We start from the raw sequence: 17,289 nt of genomic DNA on the forward strand, positions 1-17,289 counted from the left end.
ATGTGGAATAATTTCAAACTGTAGTGATGATGCAAACATTTTGCAGCTGAGGTAACTAAAAAGGAAAACAATCAGTTTAAAACCTGTGGAAAAGGTACTTTTATGAGACTTTGCATTTCATGCTTTGACAGCCTGTTAAATAGAAAAGGATTGGTTAAATTCAAATGTTTACCATCAGCATTGCTACATTAAAATGTACTGTGGTCCTCCTGTCATTTAATACTGGCAAAAAAATGTCCATATGCCTCATCAGAAGGTCATTATGCAAAAATATGCAGAAGGAAACATTTATTTTCCCCCTTTTAAGTCCTATGTTTTAGCAGTAATATTTGTAAGAAGGAAACAAAATATTTTAACCTTAAACCTTATAAGCATTGCAGTTATTAATACATTTCTACCAACAATAGTTGTATTTTCTTCTCCTCTCAAAGCTGCCATTTTTGAAAACAGAACATTTATTGCTGCTTTCCTTCTTAGCGTTTATAAAACAGAGCAAAATTTCCAAATTTAATGAAAGGATATACTTTGGCAAGGGTTCTTGCCTTTGCGTTATTGGGTCAATATCTGTATCAATCCACACTCAAAGCTAAAATGTGGACATTGCTTTGGAAACAAAAAATTAGTCAGAACATCCCAGATTCCTAAGTCCTATCGATAATAAAGCCTGGAATAATAAAACCTGGGTTTTAAAGGCAGCCTTAAGTTCTGGATTATTTTATCTTCTCTACATCCACCCTGTTAACTTTTTGTCGTTGTCATTTAGTGCGAAGTCAGACTTGCTCAGAAGCGTCTGCGCTTCGACAGCAATCTCAGCAGCGAAGCAAGAAGCGAGGATGAGGAAGGAGAGGACGCAGACTCTGATTCGGATGAAGAGTCCTCAGCGAAGGCCCGCTACTTTGGATACGTCAAGCAGGGCTTGTATTACGTGACAGAGATGGAACGCTTTGCACCGCCACGCAAGCGCCCCCGAACGGTTATCAAGAACTACCGAATGGTCAGCTTGAGGTCCACCACCCCAGAGGAACTGTATCAGAGGAAGGTAGGAGGATTCATCTTCACTTGGTATAAAGAACACATTTAGTTAAATTTTGTTTTTTTCATTACTTTGTGTGGTAATATAACATAAAAAATGAGTTAGTAATTAATGGTATAGTGGAAGATCTTCTTTTTCCAGATGGATCATCAAAATAAGAGGTCTTCCTAATTGTCAATCATCTTGGTGATATGTTTATGTAAGGCCGTCCTACCTACTTGTTTTTTCACTTACTGGCGGTGAGTCTGACAAAGAGGAAGAATTGCAAATCTGCTTCTGGAAAGTAAGCTTGTATGAGCGATGCAAACAGCCATTTTTAAACAGAACGTGCTAAAGGAGAAATGGGCTCGTGCACGCTCTCTCACATGTTTAATAGGCGTTCCCTCTCAGGAGCGGGGACAGAGTTGAGCTTTTCAAAAAAAAAATCACAAAAATCCTCCAATTATACGTTCAATGCAAGAACAATTATTTCTTAAAAACATATAACATCATGAACCATTACATGATATTGTCTCTCATACAATAAAGGAAGTCCAAAATCTTTTCAAGCTGGTTCCTAATATTGTTGAGCTGCATGTCTTGTTTTAATTTGGCGCCAAATGGCATTTGGATTTTAAAAGCATTTTTATTGAATATGTTGCTGTTAATAATTTTGCACTATATAGAAACAATGTCTCTAATTTTTTACTTAAACAGTTCATTGTTTTCGAAAACTATATCATGGTCAGAGCCTTGCAGAAGTATTTCTGACCATTTTGTTAGGTTTTTATAAAATGCTGTCACTAGCTACGTTTACTGTACATGGACAGACGTAATCGGATTGACGGTCTGCAACGTCAGCGTGATGTTTTTCTCTTTACTAACCTTCATCCACTGGCTTCTGGTTCTCTTTGGTGGAGGACGTAGCTCTAAATATAATGTGGGGACCATCCTGCCTTCTACCCCTGTAGTGCCGCATAGAGGCGCTGTACCCTTTTATAGTTAATGCAGATGTAGGTGCAGTACTCGCAAAGTCCACAGAGGGGCCGATAACCTTGAAACCCATATGGATCTTTTAAAATAACATATAAAAAAAACTTTGTTTCACTGAATAAATGCTGATTGCATTGTGGTAGTTGTTTCAGAGTTTAATTATGCTGTATGTGATGGAAACAGAAACTAAAATCCTTGTCTTTACCACAAGCTTGGACAATTAACTCGCCCTTGTATGCTGTTTTCAGTTACCGAATAAACATTAACAACACTGCATTTAACCACACTGTTTTACTTGAACCTTGTGCAAGTAAAACAGTGATTTGATGTTAGTGCAGGCAATGTTCTTTGTGGAGAACAACTTCATATCAAGGTCGCAATCTGCGCCAAGTTACAAAAATTTGGAGGTGCACAACCTAACGCCGAGGCTACACGAGAGGTCCGACCTCGGGGGCAGGGAAGGCATGAATCTGTTAGATGTGCTGATTATAAACAGGCCTCAGGCACCGCTGAACCATTAGCTTAACTAAAACCATTACCATAAACAGAAGTATGGATAAAAAGATGTAATGGAGGTACATGACGGAAACAACTTTAACACACCACTGAATAAAAAGTAATTTGAGGGACAGGCACAAAGAGTAGCTAAATTTTAGAAACAGGCAGTTTCTTTTTCTAAAGCATTTCTGGAAAATTAGACAGTCCTTGCATGCATATTATGCATTATTTAATTTGAATACACATGTCATGATTGGAACATTTTATTTAGTGTGCATGTAAACAGAGATTTTGAATTTCTAATAGATTGCATCGGGACATTTTCCGCAAATGTAGCTAGTGTATTTTTTCTTGTTTTTTTGTGGTAATTTCTGTTACTAAGTGTTGAGGTATGACAAAAATATTGTTACTGTATTGTTCAAAAGTCTATTCTTGCCCTGCTTTAGCCTTGTTCTTTAGCAAATGTCTAAGGGACACCAAACTCATGTCCTGGAGGGTCTGTATACGGCAACTTCTAGACATCTTCCTGGTCCAATTTACCTAAATCAAACAGCTTAATTACCTCCTCAGTTAAAGTCAGCTTCTACAACAGACCTAATGCCTACATATTATTTTAATGATGTGATAGTTGGTTGTAGTAGATATTATTTTGGGGTGTCATAATAAAGGGTATCGAATTCAAAGGTATTTTGTCTTTCCAGAAGAATACCTCAATAAAGTAAATTCATTTGAAGATGAAACGTAACAAAATCTAAAAAAGTTAAGACCAAAAAGGATGGTTCTCATAAAACACCCTAAAAAAAAAACCACATGCTTGTTTACCTTATTGAAACAAAAAATGCCATCATTGTTTATACCCGAGTGTCTCCATGTCTGAGAGTTAAAGCTCATTTAGCTCAGCTGCACGAACAACAACTCCCTCACTGTTGTGCTCCTCTGCCTCTCATACAAATTCTTTATGGGAAGGAAATGGATATTGCATATGTAATATTTTAAAAATGCTTCCCTTTTAATCACATAAACCGTATGCACTGCCTTTATCACTTTTAAGCTAATACAGGAGTAATGTCCATCTCACTGTATTGCCAGTAATCGATTTTATTGAGCTGCTCTGTTTCACAGAGGATGCCACATTCTCTGAACTCTTCATTTCTATTTGGCACTTCATTTAACAGCAATTGAAGGAAGTCACTATCATCTGTTTGGTTATCGACTGACTTGTAATTGGGGCTTTACCAAAAGCGGCTTCAGAATAAATAAATATCTCTATCAGCCCATAGGACTATTGTTTTGTTGGATCAGCTCCAGAGAGCTGTTGAAGAGAAATAAAAAAAAAAAAACAAGCGAGACGCTCAGTCTGCTTTAAGACTATTTTCCAGTCCTGGGGGGTGTTTTTTGAAATGCTAATTGCTTTATAGAAATATGGCTGTTGGTGCTTGCGTGCTACAAATTGCAGCAAAAGACAACAAGCTTTATCTTGGGGCGCAGTGAGAGCGGTATCTTCGCTGTACAGTCCCCAGTTGAAGCACGCTTCATCAGTCATTTTTATGACCCATCATCTACTGCCTTCTTCATCATTGTCATCATCATTAGATGCCATCACTCATCACCATCAATCCTTACTGTGAGAGTTACAAAGTAATACATCATTATTATCTCTTTGTTACTCTAGGTACCGACTGCAATTCCCTTATGGCTGATGCTGCACGTCTGCTATAGTTTTTCTTTTGTCCTTGCATTTATTAGATGTGTTTGGGTGCAAATATACAAGCATTTCAATATATAGAGGTAGACGGCACCCAGGCTGTAATTAATTAGTTTCGAGTGGTACAATCTTTCCTTGATCAGACTTGATTTAGGACGCATTTCTCCGATTGTAAGATAAGGATTTTTCAACATTTTTTTGAAAAGGATAAAAAACTAACACGTATCCTACTGCTCATATAAAATGTTTTTATTATTTTGCTCTATAAATACAGAAGATCCTGTAATGTTTTCCATTTTCAGTTTCATATAGTTTAGTAGGTCTTAAAAGTAGGGCTGAAACAATTCATCAGATTAATCAGATTAATCGATTGTTGAAATAATCGTCAACTAATTGAGCAATAGATTAATCTTTAACTGGAGTAGAGAGCTAAATACTTTTAGCTGACAGAGCAACCAACTTAGAGGAGTAATTATACCAGAACTGTAGAAAAAAAAAAAAGTAAATATTTTGCATTTAAGATAAACAATCTTTTTCGTCTGTCAATATGCTCTATTCAGAACTCCTCACGTGGAAGAGTTTTAGTTTAAAACCCCAAAAAGTTTTTTTAAGGAACCTCTTGCTATCTGAATATTAATTGCTAAGTTAAAAAAATAATCAACAGATTCATTAATTTGCAAAATAATCCTTAGTTGCGGCCTTTCTTACAAGGGATCTGCAGGATATGGTGATTGCTGAAGTAAATTGCTTATTCTGATTCAAAGAGAAAAAACTGATTTAATTTTTTTTGTTTGCATCTAATTAAAATCACCAAAATGTATTTTTTTCTTGCACATCTCATTGTTTTACCAACGGGATCCTCAAAGTTTACATTTGAAAGTCCAGATTTGTTTTCTGGATAATGTTTAAAACCCACTGATAAAAGGAGCTTACAACTTCCAAGTCAAACAAATATTAATAAATGGCGGAATGACTGAATGTAGTGTAGTCGTCTCATATGAAAGGGTTTATAAAAGTAAAGGCCATTTTTCTATCACTGAATGTCACTGGCCGATAGTTGTCACTATGACAACAACCGTTATTTTATAGTTGTGACCAGTGGTGTATCGATCGATTAACCACCTATCATAATTGGACAAATTTCCTGAAAAAAAAAAAAAATGTAATCGATGATTGCCGTTGAACATCTTTTTATTACCGATCTGAAAAAGCCTGTAAAGACCCCCACTGGCAGCGTTACTCCCTCTGTCCTTCCCACTGCACCGCACATCAGCAAATCCTAAGCACAGTCATGTGGACATTTTGTGCTTTGAGAGTAATGCGGGATTTGCGTCTAGCAATGGTAAAATTCCTCAGAGGTGAAACACATAAAAACGGAACACTACAAAAAATGCAAAGTCACATAAAAAAAAAAAAAAAAAAAGTTGATGAAGTATAATGAGTCATCACAGCCCACTGGAAAAAAAGAAAACCACACGTAAACAAACACACTCTCTACACTCTCTTCAATGAACATGTTGGTCAGAAAAAAATAACCTGAAAATGATTTGATTAATCATGGAAAGGATCAGCAGTGAAAGACTTTTGGTTCCATTGAATGTTGGACCGCACTATGGGCGTAAATATTTCAGAGACATAGCGCAGTCTGACTTCCACCAGACAAAAGATTTTAAAATATGTATAAAAACTTTTGTAAACTCTGATCAAGAGGGTTTTAGCGTCTCACTCTTTGCCACTGCATAGTAAAGTTTTCACACCTAAAAATCAATCAGCTGTCTGGAAGTTTCTATTTAATAACTTATGATCGTTTATTTGAATGCTACCTGCATTTGACTTCTAATGTTTTCTTTATCTTAACTTTGTTTGATATGAGCAGTTTTGTGATATTTATATATAAAAACAATTATATATGTATAACTGGTTTCAATCTGTTAAATTAAACATGTTAGCAAGTTTCATTTTGACTGAATACTTGCTGCATTGTGCCTGCAACTTTTTTAGGTGATTTTGTGATTTAATTTAATCAGATAGCTAGTAGTAGTATTTGTACCCAAAACAAATTAGCAGCCAGTCCATATTTGATCGGTATCGTCAGTGATTGGTCCTCATGGGTGATTGGTATTGGTAGAGACCCAGAGTGCAGGCTGTGCAAGTGGGGCACGAACTCAGAACCTCAAGATTCCAAGCTCTATGTCCTAACCACTAGGCTTCACTCTCCCATAAGAGGGCTCCATCCAGCGTATTTCAGAGTATTGGGTCGCTACGTTCAAATTTTTTAATCCTGTTGTAAATTTCATGCCGCTGCACTAATTTCTTAACACATCATTGCTGTGCCAGTGTGTAGCCACTTTACCATGACAGCAGGTGCATCACAACATCTTTTAGTCGATATGATACTTCACATATTAAGGGAAGATAGGAACTTTGCTTCCCACGAAGAATAAATTGGGAAAAAAAGGAGAAGGCTTAATTAGCAAAGTGAATACAAATAATAGTGTTGTATAAAAAAAAAGAAATCACAACCCCCACTGCTAGGCTGAAAAATATCATGATGAGAACCCTATATAATGTTTAAAGAACACATAATTCATAAATCAAGCCCTTTTACTTTCCAAGTTGTAGTTATTAGTGAGCAGTTTCACGCTGTAGTCGGGTCTCTATTTGATGAGGCGGAAGCTGAAACATACCAGTAAACAATAGAATAGAATAAAAATAGAATAGAAAGTCCCTTTATTGTACCACAATGGGGAAATTCTGGTGTTTAATGCAGCAAAATGATTATAGAAAAAATGGTGGACCTTAGAAAAATATATAAGAAAAGCTTAAAAGTGAGGAGTTAAGAGATAAATAATAAAAATACTGTACTGAAAAGTGTTTTAAAACTGTGCACCTAGAGAATAAATAACCAATATGCAGCTATGGACATTTTTACTGTAATGGATATTTGAAAATGGCAGCAACATCAGAGATCTGCAAAATGACAGCAGCACTTTATTTAGCTGATTAAGATAGAAACTGTTGGAAACAGTGATGGTAATAAAGTCGTACAGCTGCTGGGAGGAAGGATCTGTGATAACGCTGCCTGGTGCATTTAGGGTGCAGCAGTCTGTCACTTTCTCTCTTTCTCTGCTCTTACAGTTTCAAACATGGTATGAAGGCTAAAACGCCAGATGGGATTTTCGAGATATGATCCTTTAGAAAATTGGGCCATTTGATGTGTGTAGCACTTAGAATACGTTGAAATGGCCTCTAGTGATTTCCACTCAACTCCAACCATTCAGTCAGGGTTCTATTTTGGGCGGACCTGTGCAGCAATTTCAGAGGAGAGACATGCTGGTAAAGGAAAACACACCTGGTTTCAGTAAAATACAAACTGAAATGTTAGATGGTTAAATTGTGGCTTAAACTGATTTAAAAAAAAATTTGCAAATGTTCATCACAAAGTTGTATGCAAGTATTTGTTTTGGCCTTAAAGAGCAACTAAACTTGAAACTTTTAAACCATTAAAGCTGCTAATTTCAGCTTTAATAGCGCATGTTTTATGTAACTACGCAACTTTTGACATTTGCAAAATGTATATTTTTAATGAAAATATGTTTTGTGCTGCCATCTGTTGGTTAAAACTTGGATACTACAATTGGGCATCCTAGTGTGCTCGTTTTACCTCGGAACATAGATTTGAGCAATCAGAGTGACATAAACTCAGATGATAAGTTTCCTGTTTATAGAGGTTTGTATTCTTGTTTTTTAATCATAGCAGTGGCAAATATACTTTTCTATGTGTTTTTCTGACTTCACACTTGGTGCCCCCAATGATTGAAAGTCTTTTTTTAGTTTAGCCTTTTGTTGCCTATTTGAGCTTTTACAGTAGGTACTTAGATTATTAGGTAATTCCCTGTCCACTTCCCTCCATCTAATCACATCCCAGCTTAACCCCCTCCTCACATCACCGTACTTGATGATTCCTGTAAGTGTCTCTTGATCAGGTTTAGTTACACTCTAAGGGTACATTTATAAGAGGCGTATAGGATCTCAAGACTTTTAATACTAACTATACAGATGCAATGAAATTTCTAGTTTGTTTCAAATTCTGTGATTATTTGGCACTGTGGCCTGGATCTGGATTTACACGCCTGTCATTTCTGTCTTTCATGGATTACGCACTTTGAGACTGGCACATTTACACCTTTGTCTTATTAATCAAATTAAATCTTGGAAAAGCATGGAGCATTTTCATAGAATATCTTCATTGTATTTTCTTGCCAGATGGCTGACTTGCTAAATGATTTTGATCATGGTGTTATGCTCACTGAATATTCAGAGCTTTGTTTTTTTATGTTATTATTTCTCTTTAAAATGTAGTGTTAGATTTGGGATCAGTTTAACTTGAGCTCTAATTTTGATTTGATTTAAACTTATCGTTTTCCTTTAGTATAACTCTGACATGAATAAAAGAAAGTGTATTTATTCCAAATACTTCGGTATAAACAAACGTTTCACTTTGGGCCATCTTGACCATAGAAACAAGATTTATAACTCAGGAAATCTAAATTGCATTTCCTTTGCTTTTTTTATAACAGTAGTAATAAACAGTTTATAATCTATCATTACGCTTCAGTAAATTTAATAACCACTAATACTTTTACAGTTCTTAAAATTTGTGACAAAAAGTGAGTGAGAAATTTTGATGTCAGCAGGACCATGAACCTTAAAACACTTTGCTGTTTGGAAACATTGTGGTCATTTGACACAATTATGTTTGACTAACAGTAAATATATACTTTGTAACTAATTGCTTTATTTATTTATTTTTCTAAACAAAGGTTAATTGAAATTAACTGTTTCCAACCAAAAATATATATATTTTTAAATTGTAATAATACAGATTTTGTTTTGTTTTAATTGAATTAAATAAAGTAAATGTTAGATATTTCATTTCTTCAAAAGCCTGACTGTCTTTCTCCTCCGTTTTTCCTTTCCCTTTGGAAATATTTCTTGATAACATTTCTGTACCATTTCAACATAAAATGGGGGTTCTTACCCAGTCTTGGAAGATTCTTAAGTAGGATGGAATTTATTTTTTTTTTTTTTTTCCAAGTTTGAATGGGAATGCATGAATGAAACAAGTGTCCTCTCTCTTCTGCTTCCTTCTTTAAATCCTTGTGTTCTTCCTTCACGTTTCCTTGCTTCTTCCACTCATTTGCATGTCTTTTTTTCTGTGATTTTACTTTCTTCATTATTTCTATTTGTCTTTCATCCATCCTTTATTCCCTGCTCCCTTATTACCTCTCCATCTATGTTTGCTAACTTTTCTTTAGAATTTGGGGTCTCTTTATCAAACACATCAGGTTTATAATGGTGTTAAAATCTTACTGAATACATTTTTATTATCATTTTAGGCATCCATGGAGGCAGGCTTTTGGAAAGTGGTATCAAAATTTCACTAATCTCACACAATCATAAAAACTGATCTCCCTCAAAGGTTTATCTTTCTGGGATTATGCAGAGACACTGCCTAGAGCGAGTGGGCTACGGTCAAGTGTTTTTTTTTTTTCTTGCACAACCTCCTTACATATTTAAGAGTTTGATGATGCACTTGGCGATGAAACCCTGGCTCCTTTGGCGGCACACTGGCAGGGCTGCAAACAGTTTCATTAGATGAATCTAGAGAGAAGAGGAAGTGTTTTTTGATGTTCCTCCTACATGAGGTTTAACTGTGTGGGGTTCTTTCTGGCCTCCAGGATCCACAGTCTGGCTAATGTGCTGCTTTTCAACTCCTACACACTGAGAGAGGAATCCTCTGTGTGTCTGTCGACCAGTTTGCTCGGCGGGTTACTGAGGCACACACCGAGTGGGCTTGCATTAAATGCGGTGTCATTCATTTTGTTGTTGGATTAAATCATGTTCAGCATTGGTTTGACATGAATCCTCAACGGTGGCCCAGATCAGTTTGAATACTGACAGCAGAAACAAAGACATTACATCCAATCTCATGAAGCCCAATGTAAAATATAGAAGAAAGGAAAACTTTACATGTTAGAGCAATAGAAACAGGGCTGTCAAAAGATATTACCGTAAATCCTCTAATATTGGCCTGTATTCCATTAGCAGCCAGGTCTCTAATAATGGCTGTCGGCGGAGGTAAATACTGGCCGGACTCGTATACAGGCCACGGCTATAATTAGAACCAACAATGTTTCTGGGCAGTCCTCAACAACTTGTGATAGTAACATAAAAGTACCACAGGGGGGGAATGTTTGCAAACGAATCCAAGCCATTAGCATGGGAAGTCCCATCCTTAGCGCAGACAGTGCCGCAGACTGGAGGCCGGCTTGTTTTGTTTTTATGACCGAAATTGTGGAAAACAAGTCGGGAAGTTTGACCCGCTAAGAGAGCAAGGTGTGCGAGAACACTGGGAGCCTCTTTCCACTTGGATCCTCGCTCTTTTTCGCCGTCATGCCCCTCCGTTATCAGACTAAACTCGCCCCTACTTCGTCATCGCCTCGGCCGTTTCTAGACCCACAGCGTATAGCGCAGATCACGCTTCAATATTGAGCATAAATCAAAAATGTCTGCGTCAAGCTCACTGCGACACACTGCAGTAGGAGTATAACCAGCCACACAATCGTTCTGATCTGAAAGACAAATGTGAACACTGGTAGGTCTGGTGGTAACCAGGCAGCGTTAAAACAACAGAATTTTGTTGGCCTTTGTTGTTCTGAATTTCCCTTGAAATATATAATACTGGTAGCCTACTTCCACTTAGCCTGCCTCAAATAAAATTTCGCTGTGATGGCAGAATAGTTTCCATTATTATTATTATTATTTTTTTTTACTTTGTTTCGCAAGTCAGTTTGGCCAAGATTCCATTCTGTTTATTTATTTATGTTTTTCTTATTGCCGTGCAGAAAAATTGCAGCTGCTGGAAGATGCCTGAATAATGTTCTGTATACCGTTATGGTAACTGCACTTTTTTGATAAATGAACCTAGTATTTTATAGGTTCATAGAGACACAAAATCTCATTTTTATTCATTCCACTGGTAGTCTGCTTTGATCAAATAGAAATAGAGGCCTGCCTCCAATTTTGGCCTCCTTCCAATAATGGCCTGGACCAAGATATACCGGAGTAAAATAAAGGCCCCGTCCTATATTAGAGGATTTACAGTAGTCCCTTAACAGGCATTCGGAGGCATATTTACTAGTTAGATACAATTAGGCATAAATCATAATTAAACTCTTTTTAAATGTGTTAGAGATTGTAGGTTGTTTCTATTATCAGAATAAAAAAAACAATGTTTTATGAAAAAGTATTAAAGAAATGCAACCAAGAACATAGAAGAGTTGCTTAAGAGTGATGAAGATGTTGCATAAAGCAAAGCAAACATAGGAAACCAATGCTGTATGTACGGCCATGTGAATGGCTGCCAATTAGGGCTTAAGGACTGGTTATACTCCCCACAGCAGTGTGTCGCAGGAAGCTTGTTGCAGATATTTTTGATTTCTGCCCGATTTTGAAGTGTGGTCTGCGCTATGTTATTCCATGCCACAATGCAAGAGGGACAATCACGAGCTAGCTGTGGGTCTAGATATGGCCGAGGTGGTGAGGAAAATGGGGGCAAGTTTTTTATGACAACGGAGGGACATGAGGGCGAAAAAGAGCGGGGATCCAGGTGGAAAAGGGTCCCAGCGTTGTCGCCTACCTCGCTCTTCTACCTGGTCCATCTTCACGAGTCGTTTTCTGCCATGGTGGTCATACAAACAAAACAAGCCGGTAAGGTACCAGACAGGAAATACGCAGAGTGTAGAGCGGATGTAGATTTGACCAATCAGAGGCCTCCTGTCTGCAACTTTGGAGAAGTACAGCAGAGCATCTGCGGCGGGAGCGGAGGCACATTTGCGTTCACTGTGACACTCAAGCAGACGACCTGGTTTCTGAGTACAAATCAGCCTTTAGCCCCTCCCTCACAATGAAATGCCACCACCAGAGCATCCATATTAAATTTACTTTTAACCATAATCTGCTAACTTAGATAGCCTCTACTGCCACTTTTGTTGTAGCGTAATTACATTAATTAACAGTCTGCTAACCCCATTAACTGTGAAGATACATTGTTTGATTCTAATGATGAAACTCCAAAAAAATATTTTAACAAAAGTATAAATGCAGTACATACTTGCATTATAAAGTTATGAGTATCTTCCTCACTGGACGTGCCTTCAAAAGGTGATGCCGTTTGATTTTGAATGTTGAAATAATAGATAAATAAACATGATTACTCTTCATCTATTAAGAGTAAACTAACTTACTTATTGTTGGATTTATAAGACATAAAAAATTTACTAGATTTATCTCCCCTTCCCTAAGAAAAGCTGTTTATCTTAATACCTGAAGGAGAAGTGGTTGGTGATGAAGTCTGCAGACTACAGCAGATGCTTTGTCCTGAAAGAGAACACAGAAAGTAAAAAATAGTTAAACCGGAGACCCTGCAAGCTTAAACAGATCATCTCCTCTACCTCCTTCAGCTTTTTGTTTTAAAATCTCTATAATTTCGTTCTTGCGCTGAGTCAGTTGTCATAATCAATGGTCAAGAAGTGCTTTGAACAGAAAGTCCCGTTTCTTGTTGTTGTGGAATCTGTCATCTTCATCGATTTGCATCCTTTAAAGGCTTTTCCTGTGGAGCCAAATTTCTAGGGAAAGCACATAGGCTTTCATTGGTTTCTGTGTTTCATATAAGTAACTTTAAATTTACTTTGCCTGTTTTTCTATTTAAAATGTCTTTTTTTGTTTGTGTGAAGACATTTTTATGTGTATAAACCAAATTGCTGCTATGCTGTTTCATAAGATACTTCATCGCCTTTAATATGGTAATGCTGTGTGTGTTTTATAAAGGTGTGACTCCAAATGCTCTTTTGTGTGTCATGAAAGTGTGTTTTGTCTGCTTTAGGAAATAACAGACAAGCTGCTTTTGATTTGTATGTAATATTTTCAAGGTTTTCAAGTTTTCTGTTTCTATGAAATGTATCCATTTGCAAGTCAATGCTCCTGCTAAGTAAAAAGTGGCCTCTTGTGTGAACTGCAAGGCTGGATTTATTGTTCCTGGAGGTTCTCATGCTTTGTTTTCTTTTTGTACCTAACATTTTGCTCCTGATTCTTTCCAATAACATTTCAGATTGTCTCTTGGCAACAACTTGCTGTTTTCACATGGGACCATCTCCTCCTCTGCTGCACATTTCAGCATTAACACATTATATAGTAATTTTAAATTATGAATGTTTAAAGTGTTCCTGGTCAGGGACACACTGCTGATTGCCAAGTTTAGTCCCTGTTATTATAAAAAATGGAGCTATTAATGGCAGAGCAAGGTCTATGAGAGAAAATGTTGGTTACAGAAAAGCTACAATGAGCAAGAAAAGTGTTTAAAAAAAAAAGATTAAAGCATTAATGACATTGCTAATTTATTTTTCTTTTGCAAAATAAAATTTTATTTAGTTTGAATAACATATTTATTTCTTCTTGAGAGCATCATGCAGTAAATCTGAGTCAGTTCTTTTCTATTGAAGAAATTATTAAATGGTAAAAGATTTCTCTATGTTTATTAATGTTTCTTAAATTCTAATTTGCATAAAGCAATTAACTGCATTAATCGTGATTGATGGAAGGTTCAATTAATTGTCAGCTGGTTTCTAATCCAGTAGTTTGTAAATGGGGTTTACACACTATAACATCCTTTCAGAGCAGTTATTAAGTCAAACCATATAAAAGTATACATTTTTTTATTTAGGAAATATAACTTTTGTCTGAATATAGTAGAAATATAACTCCTTGAGTTTTAGTTTCTTTTGCTTCAAATTCTGTAAAAAAATAAATAAATCCTTTGAAGCTTCTTTTACTATCTGATGATTAATTGCTTGATTTAGAAAAATATAGATAATAGCAAAAGATAGCAAAAAAATGTGTTAGTTGCATTCACGCAGCACAGTTTCCTCTTACTTTGTAGCTTTTACCTTTAACTTTGATTTGTCTTTTATTTTTCTCTTAGTACACCATCATTTTCTTTACCTTTTAATCAAATGATACCAAAAATGTACAGTTTGTATTAAAGTAGTTTTTCTTTTTTTTATTGAAAAACACTTCACTGAATTTCTTTAAAGGTGTAAGTTCCTATTCACTCTCCTTCCCAGTTTTTGTCTGATTCACGGAGCAAATGAAAGGCAGGGATGCTGATTTTGTTGGTTTTTCCTTCCCTCACAGATTGACAATGAGGAATATGGAGAAGCCTTGTCACTCGCTCAGGCATATAACCTGGACTCTGATCTGGTCTACCAGCGGCAATGGAGGAAGAGCCCAGTCAGCATCGCCTCCATTCAAGATTATCTGGTTAGAATCAAAGGAAAATTATACAGAAACTGTATTGGTTATATCATGTTTAGCTGTTTATAATAGTGTAAAAAAAAATTACCTGTTTAAACCAGCTTTTTTTTTCTTTCAAAATTTTCACATTTTTTTTCTTTTCATTTCTATCTCTGTGTGTCACTGTATCACTTAATTTCTTGTGAACTCAATCCTTCATATTTTATTCCTCTAAACTCTCCTAGAGCAAAATCCGGAAGCGCTCCTGGGTTTTGCATGAGTGTGTGGAACGTGTCCCAGAAAACGTAGATGCTGCCAAAGAGCTGCTGCAGTACGGGCTGAAGGGAACTGACCTGGAGGCCCTGATAGCCATTGGGCTCAATGAAGATGGCGGCAGGTGGGACGTGTGGTGCTGAACACTAACATCTATATTAAGGGCACAAGTGATTTTTACCTACCTTGCCTCTGCTGACCCAGAGCCTGTTCGGCATGTTGATGTTTTTGTTACTTTCCTCAGGTTTATCATGCCAGGCGATGTGGACCTTGATGACCTCCCATATGAAGACCTCTTATCAGATGATGAGGAGCTGGAGATAAAGAAGGAGAGAGAGAAAAGGAAAAGACAGGAGCTGCTTGCCAAGGTTGATTTCACCAGGTATGGGGTTACTACCAGCCCTTTGACCTAGAAGTCTGCAGTTGTATGCACCAGTGTTACAGCTGATGTTAAAGAAGCAGTGTAAAAGTTTATGGAAAAGTGAAGAACTCTGATTGGGTTTTAAACAAGAACTGAATACAATTACTTGAATGAATTTTATTATGAATTTTATTACAGTGGTCACTAATTGTGAGGTTTTTCCTTGTATCTTATCTCCTTAAATCAATGTGCCCTGTTTGCTATCTATATATATATATATATTATAATGATCTATAAACAATGGGAATAGAGAATAAATTGCCAAAAAATGTTTTTTCTAAATTTTATTTTGAATTTTATTCTTTGCAAGTGTTTTCTCTCTTTCTGCCCATCCGCTCTGACCATCAATAAGTCTCGTCCATCAGTGTTTAAGGCTTAAAAAGGGTTTTTCCTATAAAGTTTGGCACAATATTGTGCCACACAGTCTATGTATTTAATGATCAACAAAATAAAAAAGTGATAAAAGTCTGAGGGTGATTACAGGAAACAGGATTTAAGATGAGCATTATGATGGCAGTTGTTTTAAAAACCATGTTTGAGACAACTAATTAATTAATTTACTAATTAATATTGACATTAATGAAAGGAGCAGGAGCAGCTCGTGAAATGCTTTTTTTTTTTAGCTTAGTTTTTTGTTTCACAACATTTTTCCACACTATTTTCTTGTGTTAAGTTAGAGTTTTTTTGTTTATTTTTTTGCCCGTACCAACAGCTCTGTGGCCTCCAGGCAGCTGGACTGGTTGCAGCTGAGGTTTGCCCTATAACTAGAGAGGCAAAACATGAAATAAGGTTTGAAAAACAAAACCCCCTTTTTTTTTCTCGTCTGCCGTACTGTAAACCAGGCAGAAATGCTGCTTGTTTTTCTGCCTTCTATTGCAAGAAAGGATATGCTTGATTGCTGAAAGTGAACCCCTCCTTTGCCGTCCTTTATCCTTAATTAATTTAGTGTGTATGTAATTATCATCCATTTATTTTTTTTCTTTGTTTTTTTCAGTGGGTGTTGTATATTTATTCACTTTGAGATCTTGGGAGAACCATTTGTTGAGTGGGTGGAAAAATCCCACTAAGGGAAACCTGACCCACACCAGTGGGAGACAGTTAGTTTGGCAAGTTGTTGTCTTGTGTATTGCAATAATACATTAATGTGTTATTTTTCTTGGTATGCACTTTACATCATATAGAAAACACAGTAGCAGTCATGTTGAGATGGTAGACTGGAAAACCAGCAGTGGATATTAAGAGAGGGCGGCTAAATTGAACCATGATAGTTTGATTATGAGAGAGGATCATAAAGGCAGCCATGCTAATGAAGATGAGGGTGGGAAGACAGAGAAAAACCATTGGCGCAGATTAGTGGGTAATCTGTTGGAGGTAATTTATGCCTGTGTTGTCAAGTACCCAGGGAAAGACTAATGAAAAACCCTTCAGGGATCACTAATCACCCCTCATACGCACAGGCAAATTTTCATACCCATGTATCTCAAAAACACTCTTAATGCGATTTAATGCACATTACAGACACCTGTTTAAATAAATGACTGGAAACAGAGGAAAATGAGCATAAACTTGTTTGAATGCTCCTCTTTTAAAATGCAAATCTGTAGTGTGTGCATTGTTCCTGCAGGTTTGATCTGGAAGTGCTGGATTGTGTGTTGACTTTTGTTCCTCTTATAGCAGGTTCTTATAATAAGTATGGAGCCTCCAGTGTGCATTTAAATGAAAACAAGCACAGAGTTTGTAGAGGAGAGCTTTTGTAATGGCTGTCATTCATTTTGTATCGTATTTAATTGTTTTGCTTGGGCTTGATTCTCTGTGTGGCTTATCCAAAAAAACCAGAGCTTCATTGCGAACCTGTTTTCATGTAGATAAATTGAAAAATGGAAGATGAATGTAGGGTTAATAGTTAGCAGCGTATAGAATATATATATATATATTTATGCCTGTGAAAATTTGCCTGTGCGTATGAGGGGTGATTTTATATATATATATATATATATATATATATATATATATATATATATATATATATATATA

At 36.4% G+C, this 17,289-nt stretch overlaps 1 protein-coding gene across 1 annotated transcript in view; it reads left to right on the top strand.

Moving 5' to 3' along the window:
• nbas (neuroblastoma amplified sequence) overlaps window positions 1-17,289 on the top strand; it is a 230,152-nt gene that overhangs the window by 26,357 nt on the left and 186,506 nt on the right. The window contains exons 15-18 of the mRNA XM_015392244.1: window positions 764-1,039; window positions 14,463-14,588; window positions 14,807-14,958; window positions 15,079-15,216. Of these exons, the coding sequence (XP_015247730.1) occupies window positions 764-1,039; window positions 14,463-14,588; window positions 14,807-14,958; window positions 15,079-15,216 (692 nt within the window). The remainder of the gene's footprint in view (window positions 1-763; window positions 1,040-14,462; window positions 14,589-14,806; window positions 14,959-15,078; window positions 15,217-17,289) is intronic.

The sequence above is a fragment of the Cyprinodon variegatus genome, unplaced genomic scaffold (assembly GCF_000732505.1).
Source record: "Cyprinodon variegatus isolate N-32 unplaced genomic scaffold, C_variegatus-1.0 Scaffold581, whole genome shotgun sequence".
NCBI classification, from domain to species: domain Eukaryota; kingdom Metazoa; phylum Chordata; class Actinopteri; order Cyprinodontiformes; family Cyprinodontidae; genus Cyprinodon; species Cyprinodon variegatus.